The sequence below is a fragment of the Montipora capricornis genome, chromosome 13, assembly GCF_036669925.1.
Source record: "Montipora capricornis isolate CH-2021 chromosome 13, ASM3666992v2, whole genome shotgun sequence".
NCBI lineage: Eukaryota > Metazoa > Cnidaria > Anthozoa > Scleractinia > Acroporidae > Montipora > Montipora capricornis.
The window spans coordinates 11,705,941-11,723,621 of record NC_090895.1 but is presented as its reverse complement, the minus strand read 5'-3'; the positions used below and the strand labels follow the sequence as shown (position 1 = coordinate 11,723,621).

Here is a 17,681-nt window from a genome sequence, read left to right as displayed (position 1 = left end):
ACTTCTCATTTGATAGCATTTCACTATCCACGGCATAGAAATTTGACACAGTTTACAATAATGCAATACAGTACTGTGCAAAAAGAATGCAAACGAATTTCGACCAAATTCGGTTATTGTTCTCTCTGGAAATTTCAGCAAAATTTCATCAAAATTTCGGGGGAAGAAGTGTGAATTATCTGCCGAAAGTTCAAAGAAATTGAGCCGCATGAAAGTTCGAATACAGGATGCAAATTTACTAATCTGACAACAAAATTTCGGTTGGAGTTCGTACGTACTGAAACGAAAATTCAAGAACCTAATCGAAATATTGTAATCTTGAAACTGAAATTTCATAAAAGTGTTGGTTAATTAGCGTTTCGCATTTTAACAAGACGCTCTATAAAAGCGTACACTGGGTTGCCTGTGGTACGTGTTACACAAAAACAGAAGGCACTAAATTGGGTGCAGGTATTGAACTGCAGGGTTCCAGTTAGTTTTTTTCAAGTGGGGGGTCATTAAGACCATTTGAGGGTCACCCACGTGTCACGCCAGCAGAGGCCCTTTGGCCTAATTATTTTGTAACATCCTGTCCCACTTTGAGATCTTTTAGTTTTTTAAGCTTTGGTAATAAATTCAGTTTAAAGATAACAAACACGCTCTTGAGTAAAGGTGCATGTGATCACCTTGTGTCAACTGAATGAACTACGGGAAAGAATGTGAATTGTTCATTGTTTTCAGAGTAAAACAATGTATTTTTTACCCAAGAAACTTCCGTCTTTGGTTTTTTAATTTTGTTGTAATATTTAACTGAATATTTGCATTTCATCTGTCGGGTCAGGAAGCCTTCTTTGTTGGGTTCCTGAGAAACGTATCTATTGTGACTTCAGGGTGAACTATTTACACAATCGCGAGGTTGAGCGGCCATGTAATTGAAAATATGAACATCTGGGTTTACCTCGGTGTAAGAACCTGTGAAAACTTTTCTTTGTTTTGTTAGCTCGTGGTAGGGTTACATTATTGTTTGATGTTTTTTTACTCTTTTGTTTTCCTTTGTGTTACGTCACCTGTGAGTTTCACAGGTTTTTACACCGAGGATGAGCCGAACATCTATGCGATACAAAAGCAGACTTGCGAATCATTGCAAATCACAATGCTGACAAGCACAAAAGCAGGAGAAATGGTTAATACATGTAAATATGAAGTTTGTTACTTATCTGAATGTTTTTGTGTGAGAGTAAAGGGATTTATTGTCATGCAAATGATATAATTTCATGACGCTCAAAACTCGCAAAAAGCGTGAGTTTCATGTAAACAATCTTTGCATTAGTAAGTGATAGCAATAAATTGGATTAACCAGGATGTTAAAGAAATATTGTTGCCTTACCAAGTAAACTTCATTTTACACTACAATGACAAAATCATTTGTCTGAGAAATAAAATTCCTGTCTCCTAGCGTATCACATTTCAACACATATATGCAAATTTGTCAACTCATTTTCACCGCGTCCTGATTCCGGCAAAATTTTGCTTCTTTCAAATATCAACAAAAATATTCTTTCTTGTCAAGCGTTCCATCTTTTATGTTCAAATAACTGCTAAAATAAAGAATTTTTAACGATCTATCCGTATTCGGTAGATATTTATTCTCTGTCAAAATCTGTCAAAACACAAAAATAGCAACGCACGCAACAAATCTATAGTCACATTTACTGCTTCGTCGAATTTCCATGCTTAACACAGGAACTTTTAGTTATTGTGAAAATCTTTCTCTATTCGTTAGCAATCACCCTTTCAGGGAAATCGACCGGTCTGCGAATATTTTATGAGTTTTTTTCAATGGGATGTCAAAAAGCCAAGTAGATGTTAGGCATAATCGGGCAAGTTCAGGCGATCAAGTTGTGCATGTGACCGGTTATAAATATTTTTTCACAAAATGTTTCTTCATCGTCAAGTATCACCATGGAAGACATTCTAAAAGCTTATTCTATGCAAAAAGTAGGTTCTGGAGGTAATTTTGAGAGTGGAAATCACGAGGCATGGTATATTAATTAAGTTAACACAACAGAAAGACGCCAACCTGACATTTTGACAAAATGCTTTACAATTGCCATAAAAACTAACCAGTTACATTGTAAGCTCACACATTACAAAACATGATGTCATAAAGGCCACCTTTTCCAGCGAAAGATTTTTTGAAACAAACAACATATTTGCTATTAGAGTCAATCTTTCTTTCAAAAAATTTTTGGCTGTCACATTTCATATTAATTTTACCTGAAAACTGCATGTGCAGAGATCACTGATCCACTTAAGGTGTTTGTTTCATTCTCTGTCTTTGTTGAACCCATAAGTTACCAGAGAATTTTCCATTTGGTTTCAGTGTTCTACATAACAGCACACTTGGTAAAATATTAGAAATTCAGCTCACTTTGATTTTGGCTCAACAGGCGATAGTTGTTGTCGAAGTCCATTACTCCTTGCTTTTATGATTTTCACCCCCTGTCTTAATTATCCAAGTGACGTTCCATTCTTGAGCTCCGTAAGGGTATATTTTGTTTAAAGATGCATTTCAAGTGATTTCCTTTCCTTTACTCAATTGTAAATAAAAAGATATAACAGTGTAATGCCCTCCCTTGTCGTTTTGATAGTTGATTAGAATTAAGAAGTCAAACTTCAAAGTTAACTTCGACGCTTAAAAGGTCACTTTTCTTCTCGCATCAAGTCCTTTATCCTCCACTTAGATAAATGATCACTCCTGCCAAATCCTGATCAGTGGTGTTAACCTCTAGGTTGAAATCTGGTTCTGGAACTGTCATATTACATGTATGATGTCTAAGGCACCAGTAAAGTCAAGAAATGCATTTGAATTGTCGTTGTTGACCGACGCCATTTCGGATTTGATTACATGCCCAAAAATCCAATTCTTGGTTTTCAAGTCACGCGAGTATCACGCAAAGAAAAAATATAATCGCTTACCATTCAACAAATTGAGATATTGTAGGCGGGTAATACATGTAAATAACTACCTTGTGAAAGTTTTAAGCCGCGCCCACACGAGCGGTTTTTTGCTAGCATCGGTGATGCGATTTTTTCAAATTTTGTCGTGTTGCCAGCGCGTGATGAAAATCGCAAGTACGTAGCCTCCCTTAAACTGGGGATGTGAGAGCTGAAAAAATTGCAGAAAAAAATCATGAGAAATCGAATATTGGTCCAGGTAATAACCATGACTAAAATAATATTATTCAACAACTACAGTTGAAGCTCTCAGTGAGTGACCAGGTCAAGTTACGACCATCAAAGTAAAACCCCGGTAAAAATGTCACTTCAACTCTAATTGAAAGCTCTCATAAGCGACCATACCCGTAAATGAAGAAAGAAGTATCCAGCTTTTAATAGGTGCATTCCCGAACATAATCTTTTCTACCATCAATAATAATTTAAAAATCCCAGAGACTTTCGCTGAAAGCTCCCGTTAGCGACCACCCTCTATTGTTTATAATTTTGGTCACTTACAAGAATTGGCTCTCGCAAATTCCCGGGATAATCACTTATGAAGGCTTTGATGGGCCTTTTTCGAACGTTAACTTAAATGTAAAAGGCAAATGCTCACTGAGAATTTTCGATAAGCTCTCGAAATTTCGCCATGTTGCAACGAAATTTTGCTCTAAATTTTACGCGGCCATTGCAAAAGTTACACTAATTTTCGGTTTTACTGAAACAATAGGCATTTCAAAAATTCGATGAAGTTTGCGCGAAAATTCGTTTCGCCCGAAATGTCGTTATATTTCACCGAAAAGTAGCGAAATTTGTTTGCATTCTTTTTGCACAGTACTGTATGTTACTGACACTCCCCTTTTGGGGCTTTTCAGCGACAGTTTGAATGTTTGTGGTTTGGGGAGCTGCTGAATACAATTTGAGAGTTTTGAGAGCAGGATAAAGAAAGACATTAAAAATTAATATTAATTTTACAGTGGCTTTGCCCAAAACAGATCTCCATTTAAATCTGTACTTTTGAATGTGATTATTTTTTACGAAATATTCTGCTTGTAAACCAATCAGGAGGGTCTATTTCAACTGTGGTTTTCCCGACAGAATGATTCCGCCTTTTGACCAATCATGAAATTGTTTACAGAGATCATATCAACCACAGACAGAACAGTCTGCAAGTTAACCAATGAAAAGAGGTCTTTCTGATCAATTTCAATTGACACACATCCTCTGGTGTTTATTTTAGCACAGCCATAACCTACGAGAATACAGCCGGGGCCTTCGTCACGAACTTAAAATCGTACAATCGGGTTTTCAATTTGTTCAATTCCATGTGAACCGTCGAATTTTGTTCTATTACAGTCGTTTATTTCAAACTGCAATTCATTTCCTTTGCTTGCACATTTTCTTACTGGTGTGCTTGCTGTGATGGTCCAAAAGAGCTTTTTATTCTATTTTGCTAAAAACACATGCAGAGATTTCATCAAATGCAGATATTCTCTTGGGAATATAATATGAAACATTCCGATAGTTAGCCGATGAGACATCTACAGTATTTATGTATCTCGTGTACATATCAAGCTTGTGTAATTAACAGGTTTGGAAAAGTCAAAGACCTCAAATGTCTAAAATTTCAAGTTTAGTGTACAATTTGCTTAACTGCCACTTGTGTGTGTGTGTTTTACTCGTAATTTTTGTATATTTTATTTGTAGTTTCCTCTAAGGCGGAATGATTCCGCTTTTCAACCAATCATCAAATTGTTTACCGAGATCATATCAACAACAGAACAGTATGTAACAGTACGTAAGAAGTCTTTCTTATCTATTCAATTAACACCTCCTCGGATGTTCATTTTACACACAGTCCAACCTACCCGAAACCAGAGCACTGGCAAATTCGTCGCATCCTCTCATAGAATTTCGAAGTCACTCACAACCTTTTCATAAGTCCTATTGTATGGTTTCAATTTGTTCGATCCGGACCTATCCGAGTCGTCTAATTTTGGTCAAATTTTCGAACAAATTCCAAACTCAATTTGCAAATTCATCTCACTTACTTTGTCTGTTGTATTCACGGGATGTGATGGCCCAAACTAGCATTTTATGTGACACAAAGAGGGTTACATGATATTGAATGATGTTGAATGAACGCAGTGGTTTTCTTCGTTTTCACTCGAAACATCTTGCTAGCTATGTTGGCATAAAGATTTTCTCACTGACATCTACTTACCTACTGGTATCTGATGTGTACATATCAAGCGGAAATTTCCTCTCACCAGGTCGGAGAAGGTCAAACAGCTCAAAGGTTCATCTTCTCTTGTGTGTGTGTTTATGTTTGATTGTTTCCAACAACCCTATGAATTCGCCGGAGACACTGTCTTTTAAAAAAACAGTCTTACATGTAAGTATAGTAGGCTTTTAAAGGATGGTTGTTACTTACCCGAGTCACTTTTTCCTGCTTTTCCTACCACAATCCTCTGCTCATTTGAAGTAGATAGGCTTCCTTTACGTTTCATCTTGTGGCGTTTGCGAGGTAACTGTTGTTTCAGCAGCTACTGCAGTTTACACAAGGTTGCTGTTAATTTGGGCCCCTTCGAGTTCTTTTGGTGCTTAAAATACATGCATCGAAAATCCTGTACTAAATCGTTCAATTCAATCTGATTTGCCTGAATCATGGTGCAAAGATTGAGGGCCTGACCGGGTGTACTGTTCATGCTGGTGTGAAATGCAGTGCGAAAATGTGTGATATAAAAAGCCATGTAATATGATATTTATACACAGCCAGTTGGTAACACAGCCCAGTGGAGAATACTAAACCTTACCATATTTTATACACTGTGACAATGACAAACAGGAAGCTCCTATTCAGACCTCTTTGCAGTATTTTGAGGGCAAAAATATTCGTGCCGCTCTTCATAGCATCCTTGGGTGCATTCTGTTTTCTGGTACGTCACGTACACCTTAAAGTGGCGCAAAGCCACTAATCGATGGTCTGTTATTGCCTGAGGAGAAATTTCTCCTTTTTGATTTATTGGGCAATTGCAGAGAAAGGCAGCTGAGATGCTGTCTTATGCCTCTTTCAAAAATGCATTATTGTAGGATTGATTTGTGTTTTATGTTGTCATATTTGTGATGCAAATGAAATTTTAAGTTTTTACAACCTTCACTAGTCCTTCCCTAGAGGTTTTGAAGTTGCTTGGAATTTAATTTGCCGTTATTTACAGCAACAACCAGATCCGGTTTCTAGGCATGCCATCTCAGAATTGTTGAAGCTGTCAACTGAATTAATTTATGAGACAACGAAAAGTCTGAGCCCGGCAAAGTGGAATATGTCACGGAACACCGGTTTCATGAAGTTTGCGTTAAAACAAATGTACAGCAATGCAGTTATGGGTTCTTTTCACTTTATTTTGGGGATAAAAGATTGTCCGATGCATTTGTCGCACACCAGTTTTAAGGATGCCGCCTTTTTGAAGGCAGTCACACATACACACACACACCCACACACTAAAACAAATTGACAAGTTCTTGATTAGTTAGACTCTTTAAAAATTCCCTTTCCTTCTGTCTTAATTATTCCATTGTGCTCCTTTTTGATGGGCGGGCTTCTTTCCTCTGCTTGATTGTTTTGCTTCTTTTACCAGTTTAGCCTATAGAAAAGTACATGTAACACTGGTTAGTGGTGTCATTTGATGATCGTGGGTGTGAGCTTCGGAAAGTCAGAAAGATAAATCATGACGAATCCTTATTTCACCCGGCGTGATCATGGAGATTGCTGTATGACAGGCTTGTCTTCATTTGCAGGGTTACTTATAGTAATACTGTTATACTCTACAGCTTCCTCTACAAGTCTGATGTGGTCAACCAGTTAATCGTCAAGGAGGAATTTTTTCTTACCGGTTGGATGTTTTCTTTCTTTTCTAACAGTCGGAGCAATTTTTTGGTGATGCTAGTCATTAGAGCATCAAGCATTATGCCAGCACAATGGGCATTTTTTGAGCATAATGCTAAAAAGCTTATCGTTCATTAATGTCGATGAAATGTCTAGTGAAATGTCTCTACAGGGCTATATTGAGTGCTCACCAGTGAATAGAGAGATGAAAATTGAAATAATGTGCCTGACATGTAAAGCCACGAGCAATATAATGGAAAGTGAACTGTTGTACTAGAAGGCGTTTCTGAGATGTTTGTCGATGCCTGGTTCGCAATCAGGCTGTCTGTGGTGGCTGGCTGTTGTCTTATGAAATCCACTGCCATGACCACCACGTAGTCCCTTACAAGTTGACAGGTAACAGTCAGTAAGTTGCCACCATACCAAATGGCTGAAACTAACTTACCATCTGTGGTCTGGCCTAAATATAGGTACAAAATAGAAAGGATTGAGTACATCCATTATAAAAATTGCTTAGAATAGAGCATTAGCTTAAAAATAATCCATTTTATAAAAAGAACTCACCCCCTCCCCCCCTCCACAATTGCGTGAGATATTACCGGTATGTTATCATGTAGAAGTATAAATACATGTACACATTCAAGAGAAATCTACTCACAATATCTAGTAGGGCCAATTGCCCTTCGATATACACCCCATTTCTTCCAAGAAGGAACCCACTTGCTTGTCTGAGAACGTAAGCTGCGTGATGATAAAAATTCATGAACACCGATGAAAAACAGTGCTTTGATGATTGCCGGATATTTGTAGGGAAAGTTAACCTGCCTTACCGATATTAACTGATCTGACATGGTTCCTCTTGGAAAACAGGACGATACCTTCTGGTCAGATTTCTGAAACTTGATACTCAACATTGCGGCTATAGGTAACTCTTCTCGGTAATGGAGGTTTTTTACCAATTTACCACACCACTGAATGATTTCTCCACTGAACTCAAGTATCATTAGGATCACCAACTCAGTATATTATTACGATCAATAAGCGCTTATCATGCAGTATTTGCGTTTCAATTTTTTTTTCAGTGAAGAAAAGGATACACCAATCTAATCGAGTTAACATGTAAGTGAATTAATTAAACTACTCGCCGAAAACTCAACCCACAGGGACGATAAACCAAGCCAAACCAAAGAACAATAGACCAAATGCATAAATGGTGGCCAAAAAAATATTCTTGTGTTTATGTGCTAATTAGCCTCACTAGCCTCGTTTGCATGCACAAAATACAAAAGAAATGTTGCTTGAGAGCGAGGCTAGTGAGTCTTATTATCACATAAACAAAAGAATATTTTTTTGGCCGCCATTTATGCATTCGGTCTATACTCCTCTGGAAAGCTCTGTTTTAAATATCTGACAAAAAGACAAAGATATTATCACAAAATGTTGTTTTTTGCTTGGTGTGCAGCATTATGAGCAATTGTATGTAATGTAAAAGGTTGTTCACTATCTTATGACGACCTTAATAGTGCGTTCAATATCAGTAACCCTCTTCTTTAACGGAGGATATATTCCTTTTATTCACCGAATGTACCCATTCTGTTTTGCACTTCCTGTTATTTTGTGTTTCTCAAAACATCAGAGAAGTGCATGATCAGTTAACCCTAAATTATACAACAAGGTAAATAAAACTTTGCTTCTCTGCCACAGTCTATGGCTACAGCTGTAGATACCAGAGATTCGGCAGATGTCAGCTTTACAAAAATTATGCATTGTAGAAACTGCTTCTTCTGCTTCTTCACTTCTTCAGGACTTGTGAGCAAAAATACTGCACAGCAGGAACCGCTCGCTTGCGATCATTTTGTCTAGGATACACAGAACTGAATTTGTTGTTAGTTGAGTTTGGCTGCATGTGCAAAGTGTGACGAATGGCGCTGCCATGCTTATTTTCAAGCGGGGCTTTCAGCAACGCTTTCTAACGACCGTGAATTAAAGCCATGGAAAACGGGGGGGTTTGTTATTTATTTTGTATATTACAGACGAAAAACTTAGCCGTTAATTTACGGCTAAATAAGGGGCCTTGCAGTGATCCATCTAGAAAATGGCGGTAGTGAGTCCAGGGACTCACACAGCCAAAATCCAGCAAGTCCCACACTCCTCATTATATGAGTTGTACCTACATGTATGAATAACACATACAAATACATACAAATCATGAACAACTTTGAGCTGGGGGCATCTCAAAATCTATTTCTTAAATCTGAGCTCATAGATCCGCCTGTCCTACCCTTTGCACCATTTTTCCAGGCACATCATCAAAATTAAATTTAACTCTCTCTGGGCCAAGCTTGACTCTGATCAATTTGTGCTGGACATCAACTGTTAGACGATATCTTAATGGAGTCAAGATGTTATTTTGAACTGAAAAGCTGGGCCCTTTCACAGCCGGCAGTGTGTACAGTAGATGTCAGGGCATTCTGAGCAAGTGTGACAAGGTTTGGGAATTCACTAGAATGGAACTTGTTGATTAGGTGCCAGAGCTGTCACGTACAATCACATGGGTACTGTACTGCAACCATTACTTTCTTCAAGGCTTGCATATTACAGAGAACAAACTTAGCCGTTAATTTTCGGCCAAGTAAGGGGCCTTGTATATTACAGATGACAAACTTAGCCGTTACTTTATGGCTAAATTGAATTTCAGTATATAAATGTTTATATAGTTAATTGTCAATTAATTTTAATATAAACAGAATAAGTTTTTGGCCAAAGCCTTTGCATGTATGTAGAGTAAATTTAATGCATTTGTTTTACTTATGTATATGCCACTTTGATTTGTCTGATCGCCGATGTTCTTAATTTCTATAGTATTTTTTAAATAGTCGCCACCGTTTGGAAAAGTATTACATTCACGCAATGGCCCTTTTGTTTAACGAGGAATAATTCCTTTTACAGTGTATGTATTCGGTTCATTGCGAAAAGGAGAGCAGAGCACCCTAAGATTAACATTCTAGATTCATTTATTCAAACCGGTCAGTGTCACTGGTTTTTGTTGTTTTAAACTTCATTATAAAGGAAAATGAAAGGAAAAGAGCAAGCATAATTGTTGTGAGACTTTGTGGTGGAAGGACGAAAGATACAATGTACACATATAAACAATTTGATGATTGGTCGAAAAACAGAATGATTCCGCCGAAGAGGAAACCACTTGTAAAAAAAATATACAAAAATTATGAGTAAAACATACACACAAGTTTAGGAAATTGTACACTAAACTTGAAATTTTAGACATTTGAGGTCTTTGACTTTTCCAAACGTGGTGAGCATGAATTTACAACACGAGATATGTAAATACTGTAGATGTCTAACTATTGGAATGTTTTGAGTCAAAAGCGAGATATTCCTATCTTCTTTTGATGAAATCTCTGCATGTGTTTAGCAAAATCAAATGGAGTGCTCTTTCAGACCATCACAGCAAGCATACCAATGACAAAATGTGCAAGCAAAGGAGGTGAATTGCAGTTTGAAATAAATGACTATATAATTGAAGAAAATTTGACGCTATACATGGAATTGAACAAATTAAAAAACCGATTGTACGATTTTAAGTTTGTGGTGAAGGCCCCGGCTGTATTCTGGTAGGTTATAGCTGTGCTTAAAATAAACACCAGAGGATGTATGTGTTAATTGAAATTGATCAGAAAGACCTCTTTTCATTGGTTAACTTTGGACGGTTCCATCTGTTGTTGATATGATCTCTGTAAACAATTTCATGATTGGTCAAAAGGCAGAATCATTCTGCCGAAGAGGAAACTACAAATAAAATATACAAAACACCCGCACAAGAGGAAGATTAGGAAATTGTAGACTAAACTTGAAGTTTTAGACATTAGAGGTCTTCAACTTTTCTAAGCCTGGTTAGCGTAGATTTACACGTCAAGCTTGAAATGTGCACGAGATATGTAAATACTGTAGATGTCTTATCGGCTAACTATCAGAATGTTTCGAGTCAAAAGCGGATTATAATATTCCCAAGAGAATACCTGCGTTTTATAAAATCTCTGCATGTGTTTAACGAAAGACCGTCACACTGACCTGAATTCTAGTATATTTGAATGTGATACTTTGGGGGCTAATGTCTCCCAACATACCAATGCAATTTGCTTGTGACATCTATGTGCAGTACCTTTCAATCAAATTAGAAATTAAGCAATCAAGTCTTGCCAAAATTGTCCTCAGGAAATTGTATGACTGCAATATTTTTATAATCCGCATTTTTGAGTTCATGTAAATAATCAAGCCTATTGGTCCTGGCTTATCAGGGCTCTAATAAAAAAAAAACTGTCAAGTTACCCTTATCAAAGCTACTGTAAAAGGAGTAAAATTGGAGATTTAATTAAGTTTCATATGTTCTTTTACCTTCTGAAGTTAATTTGTAAATACAGGATACCTTCTATGCGCAAACTCACATGTTAATAAAAGATTCCCTTATAATTTGACTGTATTGGATTTGATCAAAAAGTGTTTGTGTCCTTTTGGGTTCTTCTACATGTACATGTACATGAGTTTAAGTCAACAGCCAAATTGTCATCATCACTGTATTTATTTATGAAATTTCCTTGGATGTCCTTGGACTTCTGCCGCCCCACATGTACACCTGTGCAACTGCATATTAAATTGAAATTTTAGTTCTATTTTAAGCTAACTTGTCTTTCATAAACTCTCTCCTCAGGAAAGAAGGGAGGTGCCTTGTTATCTGCACTTTACTCTAATATGCAGCACGGTGATCCGTTTGTGAAATCACTTGTCCGACACATCCTTAATTTGGTAAGACATGGGTCTATGATCATGATTATTGCAATAATACATTAGAGAATTAATGTGAGTTATTATTAATGGGTTTAACAATACGTGATTGTTGCACAGGCACCAGTAAATTGTTTCACGTAAGTTTACATCTCTCAGGGTTCTTTAAAAGATAGGAACACCATGTAAAAGGCTGGGTGTGTTCCTATGCTAAATGATCTTATGGCCATTTTTTTCAGTTTTGCTCAATTTAGGCTGAAATTTTTGCATGTGGCTTTGAAGTGAACTTCAAGTATTGCCCTGTATTTTTATCCTACAAAGACATGACAGTGGCGACGAGGATGGGATTCAAGAAATTATGACTGCTATTGGGAAGATAGAGAGTTTTGATGACACAAAAGAGAAGTGGGAAACCTACGTGGAACAAGTAGAACAATTTTTCTTGGCGAATGACATCGATGATGACCATTAAGTGCCAACTTTGTTGAGCTTGATCGGTGGGAAAGCCTACACTCTGCTGAGGGATCTTCTTGCACCGGAGAAGCCAGCTTCAAGGTCCTTTCAACAAATAGTTACTACGCTACGGGAGCATTTGAGCCCGAAACCCTTGGAAATTGCGGAAAGATTTTGTTTCTACAAGAGAAATCAACATGAAGGAGAGAGCATTTTGTCTTACATGGCCGAGCTTAGGAAGCTTGCGACACACTGCAATTTTGGCGGAAAACTAAATAAAGCACTATGAGACAGACTGGTCTGTGGACTTCGGAATATGCAGATCCAAAAGAAATTGCTGTCAGAAGCCAATGTGAAGTACTCCAAAGCTGTGGACATTGCTGTGGCAATGGAAACTGCCATCCGCGATGCTTCAAAATTACAAAGTGAGCTCAACCCAGGCCCTCACGTTGACAAGTTGACTGAAAGCAACAAAACAACACGAGCAAAACCAGCGGCCACCCCCTATTGCTACCACTGTGGTGGAAACACACACATGGCACACAATTGTTTCTACAATGACCAGACTTGCCACCACTGTGGGAAACAAGGCCATATCCAGGGAGATTTTGTCGTTCCAAACAGCAAGGCAAGCCCAAACAACTAACCCAAAACTCTGAGGTACATGCTGTTGAGGTTGATGTTGATGTTGATGCTGATGCTTATGAAGACATCTTAACCTCTTTCGAGGTACACAATGTGAGGAAACAGAGCAATGATAATTATCTGGGTTAATTTGGATGTTGATGGTAAACCCCTTAAGATGGAACTGGACACAGGTTCGGCTGTTGACCTCTACCAACAGAAATTTAGCAGGCTTCCCTTTCACAAAACTGGACTGTTTTTGAAAACCTACATTGGGGAAAACATTATGCCAGTGGAAGTGCTTAAAGTACCAGTGGATTACCAAAACCAAGGAGAATTGCTGGACCTGTTCTAATGGGAAGAGATTGGCTAGGCAAGCTACGCCTAGACTGGTGTTCTATCAAGTCACTGCAGGCTTCACCTCAAGTCCTGTGGAGCGTTTGGATGTTATGCTAGCCAAGTATTCAGATGTCTTTGAAGATAATGGGCACATTTACTTCAGCCAAAGCGAAGTTAACTCTTAAAGAAGACAGCCAAGCAAGCTTCCTCAAAGTAAGACCAATGCCTTATGCATTAAAGCCGAAGGTGGAGGAAGAACTGCGGAGACTCCAGAATGAAGGTATTCTCACTAAAGTGTAGTTGAGTGAATGGGCCACACCGATTGTTCCTGTCCCCAAGAAAGATGGTTCCATCAGGCTTTTCCGTGATTACAAGCTGGTGGGCAGAAATTCTCATAGATTGACCTCCGTCAAGCATATCACCAATTAGAGATGGAAGAAGATTCAAAGAAATACCTCACTATCAACACCCATATGGGACTGTTTCAGTACAACCGACTAGTGTTTGGCATTACCTCTGCACCTGCTATCTGGCAGCGCACCATTGATCAAGTGTCAGTTGACACAATTTACAGTGTCCCCAATTAGTGCTTCTTCGCTAGAAAGACTAGACACTTAAATAAAGTTCCTTTCCTTTTTTCAGAAGGAACGTCTGGACCAAGCTGTATCCTTGATGATATGATCATCACTGGAAAGAATGATGAAGAGCATCTTGCTAACCTAGAAGAAGTGTTATGTCAAAAGTAAAAGTAAAGTAAAGTAACCATATTTAACGTCAATAACTCTTAACAGTAATTCAACTGCCAAACCTGAGGTCGATGACGGTGCGCTCATTCCCCCCCCCCCCCCCCCCCCTCCGTCTCCATCAGTGCTCTGTTTTATGGGTATTTAAAGGTACTTAGCTACATGGAAAGGAAAGATGTCGAAACAAGGATGCGAGATCCGGGAATCGAACTCAGGACCTCTTGCACCAAGGCCGCGCACTAACCGACAGTGCCATCCTTGCTCCTATGTCGGTTGCAGGTTCATGGGTAAAGAGCAAACAAGACAAAGTGTGAGTTTTTCTAGGAGAAGATAATCTTCTGTGGACATGCTATTGACAGTCATGGTCTCTACAAGTCACCAGAGAAAGTGGAAGCAGTTTTGAAAGCATCTCGCCCATGCAATGTAGCTGAAATGAGGTCGTTCTTGGGCTAGTCAATTACTACAACAGATTCTTGCCCAATCTAAATAAAAATAAATAAATAAATAAATGTTGCTAGTGCTAATCACCCTTACTTGCAGTCGAGGACTGAATTGCGAAGGGCGCGGCTCACGACATTGGGCTGAAAGCATACAAAGGCGCCTCTGGCTGCCGCTATACAGTCCATGTTTGATGTTGGAGCACAGCACCACAGCTAGATGTTAATTAGCTGTGAGTCGATTTTGATGAGGGAGGAAAATCGGAGTACCCGGAGAAAAACCCTAGAGTCAGGTTGAGATCGACTGAAACTCAGTTCACATGCTGGCCGAGGCCATAATTGAACCCCAGCTCATAGTGGTGGGAGGCCTGATAGATAACCACTGAGCCACCCTGACTCCCTAGATCTGTCAACAGTAGTGTCAAATGAATGGAAATGGACGGAACAATGCAAAACAGCATTCCACAGTTGAAAGAAATGATCACCTCAGAGCAAGTATTAACACATTATGACCCCAGTCTGCCACTGAGGCTTGCTTGTGATGCATTGCATTTGCTTCCAGGACACTCACAAAAACTGAGCAAGGGTATGTGCAAATTGACAAAGAAGCTTTGGTGATAATCTGGGGAGTCAAGAAGTTCCATGTGTATTTGTTTGGCAGATCTTTCACACTGTTCACAGATCAGCAGCCACCAACATCCATCTTTCATCCACACAAGAGCATTCCAGTGGTTACAGCAGCCAGACTTTAGCGCTATGCATTATTTCTGGCTGGCTATGACTACAAAATCAAGTACAAGAACACTAAAGTGCATAGCAATGCAGATGGCCTTTCCCGGCTGCCTCTGAAAACTGAAGAGAGCGCAGAAGAAGTTGTGGATCCAGTGATTGTTTTCAATACGATGCAGTTTGAGCCATTACCAGTCACAGTTAACATGGTACAAAGAGAAACCCAAAGGGACCCTGTACTGAGTCAAGTACATGAGATGGTGACTAAAGGATGGCTAAGCAGCCACGTTCCTGTACTCAACCCCTTCTACACTTGCAGGGATGAGATAACAGTACATTGAGGCGGTTTTATGTGGGGAATCAGCGTCATAGTGCCCCCAGAACTTTGTCCACAAGTGCTTGTAGAACTTCATCAAGGACATCTAGGAGTGGTGAAGATAGAGGCCCTAGCTAGAAGCTACATCTGGTGGCCAGGGATCGACAAGGAAATTGAAGAAACCGCAAGGACATTCTCCTGATGCCAGCTAATGCAGGCTGAACCTAGTACAGCACCTGTACATCCATGGGAATGACCATCGTCGCCTTGGCAGCAAATCCATATTGATTTCACCGGGCCCTTCCTTGGCTGTATGTTTTTGATTGTCGTGGATGCTCATTCTAGATGGTTGGAAGAAGAGAAAATGGACACCACGACCTCAATGAAAACCATTGAGAAACTGCAGAACTGCAAGATATGGCGTGCCGTCCCAGTTAGTGAGTGACAATGGTCCACATTTTAAATCTGAAGAGTTTGAGATGTTCCTCAAGAGAAATGGGATCAAACATCTGACATCAGCTCCATACCATCCTGCTAGTAATGGTCTAGCCAAGCGTTGTGTACAGAGTTTCAAATCAGCCATGAAAAGTACAATGTTCTTGCTAGCTTACAGGAATACCCGCCATTCAACGACTGGAGCGCCATCTCAGCTATTTTTGGGAAGACGATTACGTACTCGACTGGACTTGCTGAAATCCGATCTCCACTTGAAGATAAGCAACCGGCAGATAGACCTAACTGTCACGAAGGGTGGTGCCGCAACATCCAATCCACGTTGAGAGCTGTGGGGACCCAGTGACCGAAGCCAGGGAGCAGACAACAGCCAGCCACATGGAGACTGATGTTCTGCCACCAAGTTTAGTGGCTGACCATGCAGCTAGCAGTCCACCAAATTTGAGTGAGCCTGTGACTGACCCTGTTCCTGTTAAATGATATCCAGTCCGAGTGCAGAAGCCCCCAGCTAGGCTGGATTTATGAACCTTGAAGTGACATTAAGACTGTGCTTATTTCAATAAGCGTGTTGTGTTTGATTTCAATTTTCAGAACTATATTAGTTACCATATTGCATGCACTAGCTAGTGGGGAGGAGTTGTGGTATTTTGGGCCAGCAGCCAATACACATTGAACATTTATGCATCATTCCAAAACATGCCGTTCAAATCAAAGACATGACAGTTTCCTTTCCCACATTAGGATACCTTGGCTAATTAATGACCATGGTCGTTCTGGAATATCATGGCTAAGCATGGGCTCTTTATGGGCTTGATTAGCGTATTGGGCACACACACATAGATTGGTTTCAGGGTGCCGAGGACGAAGAGCCCTTGAAAGAGTGTCGGCTATGACTTGATGTGCTCCTTTCTGGTAGTTCACAACGAATGACCATCATTGGAGCCTCATGCACATGGCTTGCAGATGCCTTGATGCTTTGTAAAGGGGTTTCTTAAAAATTGTTTCAAGGGGATGATGGTCTGTTTCAACTGTGATATCTGACTTTCCGTAAAGCAGACTGTCCCATTTCTCAAATGCTAAGCATATTGCAAGATATTCTTTCTCAATAATTGCATGTCTTTGTTCTGTGGCCGTTAGGGTGTTTGAGTAAAACGCCACTGGTTGATTATCTTGGAGGAGGGCTCCATCCTCTCCAGTAGCAGATGCATCTACCTGAAGGGTGACAAGCAATTGAGGATTGAAGTACCGCAAGACAGGGGCATGAGTGATGAGGGATTTTTTGGACTCTACAAAAGCTTTATCGTGGGATGTCTTTATGGTCAAGTCTCTTAAGGGTTTCACTATATCACTCAGTTTGGGACAGAATCTTACCAGAAAGTTAAGCATACCCAAGTAGCGCTGGACAGCGTGTTGGTCTGAGGCTTTGGACATTTCTGTGATTGCTTCGACCGTGGAGGGTGATGGGCTGACTCTGTCTGGGCTGAGCTGGAACCCCATGAACATCACTTTTTTGGGTTTTAAAATCCCTCTTGGCTGGATTCAGCTTACGTACCACGAAATGATAAAGATTTTCATCATGATCTTTCTCAGCCTGCTCATGTGTTTATCCACACCCATAAATGAGGACATCATCTGCAATGTTGCACACCCTTTTCAGTCCGGTAAGGGCTTCTTGTTGTCTTGCTTGATACTCCTCAGGGCCACTTGAGACACCATAAGGAAAACGCAGCCACCAATAGCAACCAAATGGGGTGTGAAAGGTGGTGGCCAAGCTGGATTTATTGTCTAGAAGAATGTTGGTGAAACCAAATATTGAATCTGCAACTGAGAAACACTTGGCCCCACTTAATTGTGGTAATGTGGATTGCTTTGTTGATAGTGTTTGATGGATCTAAACAGATTCTAAATTTGTTCTTGGTCGCTCT

The 17,681-nt window shown here is 39.6% G+C and overlaps 1 protein-coding gene across 2 annotated transcripts in view; it reads left to right on the top strand.

The window, feature by feature from the left end:
• LOC138028806 (gamma-tubulin complex component 3 homolog) overlaps window positions 1-17,681 on the top strand; it is a 119,488-nt gene that overhangs the window by 39,662 nt on the left and 62,145 nt on the right. For both annotated transcript variants that reach the window (XM_068876429.1, XM_068876431.1), the window contains exon 9: window positions 11,589-11,683. In XM_068876429.1, coding sequence (XP_068732530.1) covers window positions 11,589-11,683 — 95 coding nt within the window. The remainder of the gene's footprint in view (window positions 1-11,588; window positions 11,684-17,681) is intronic.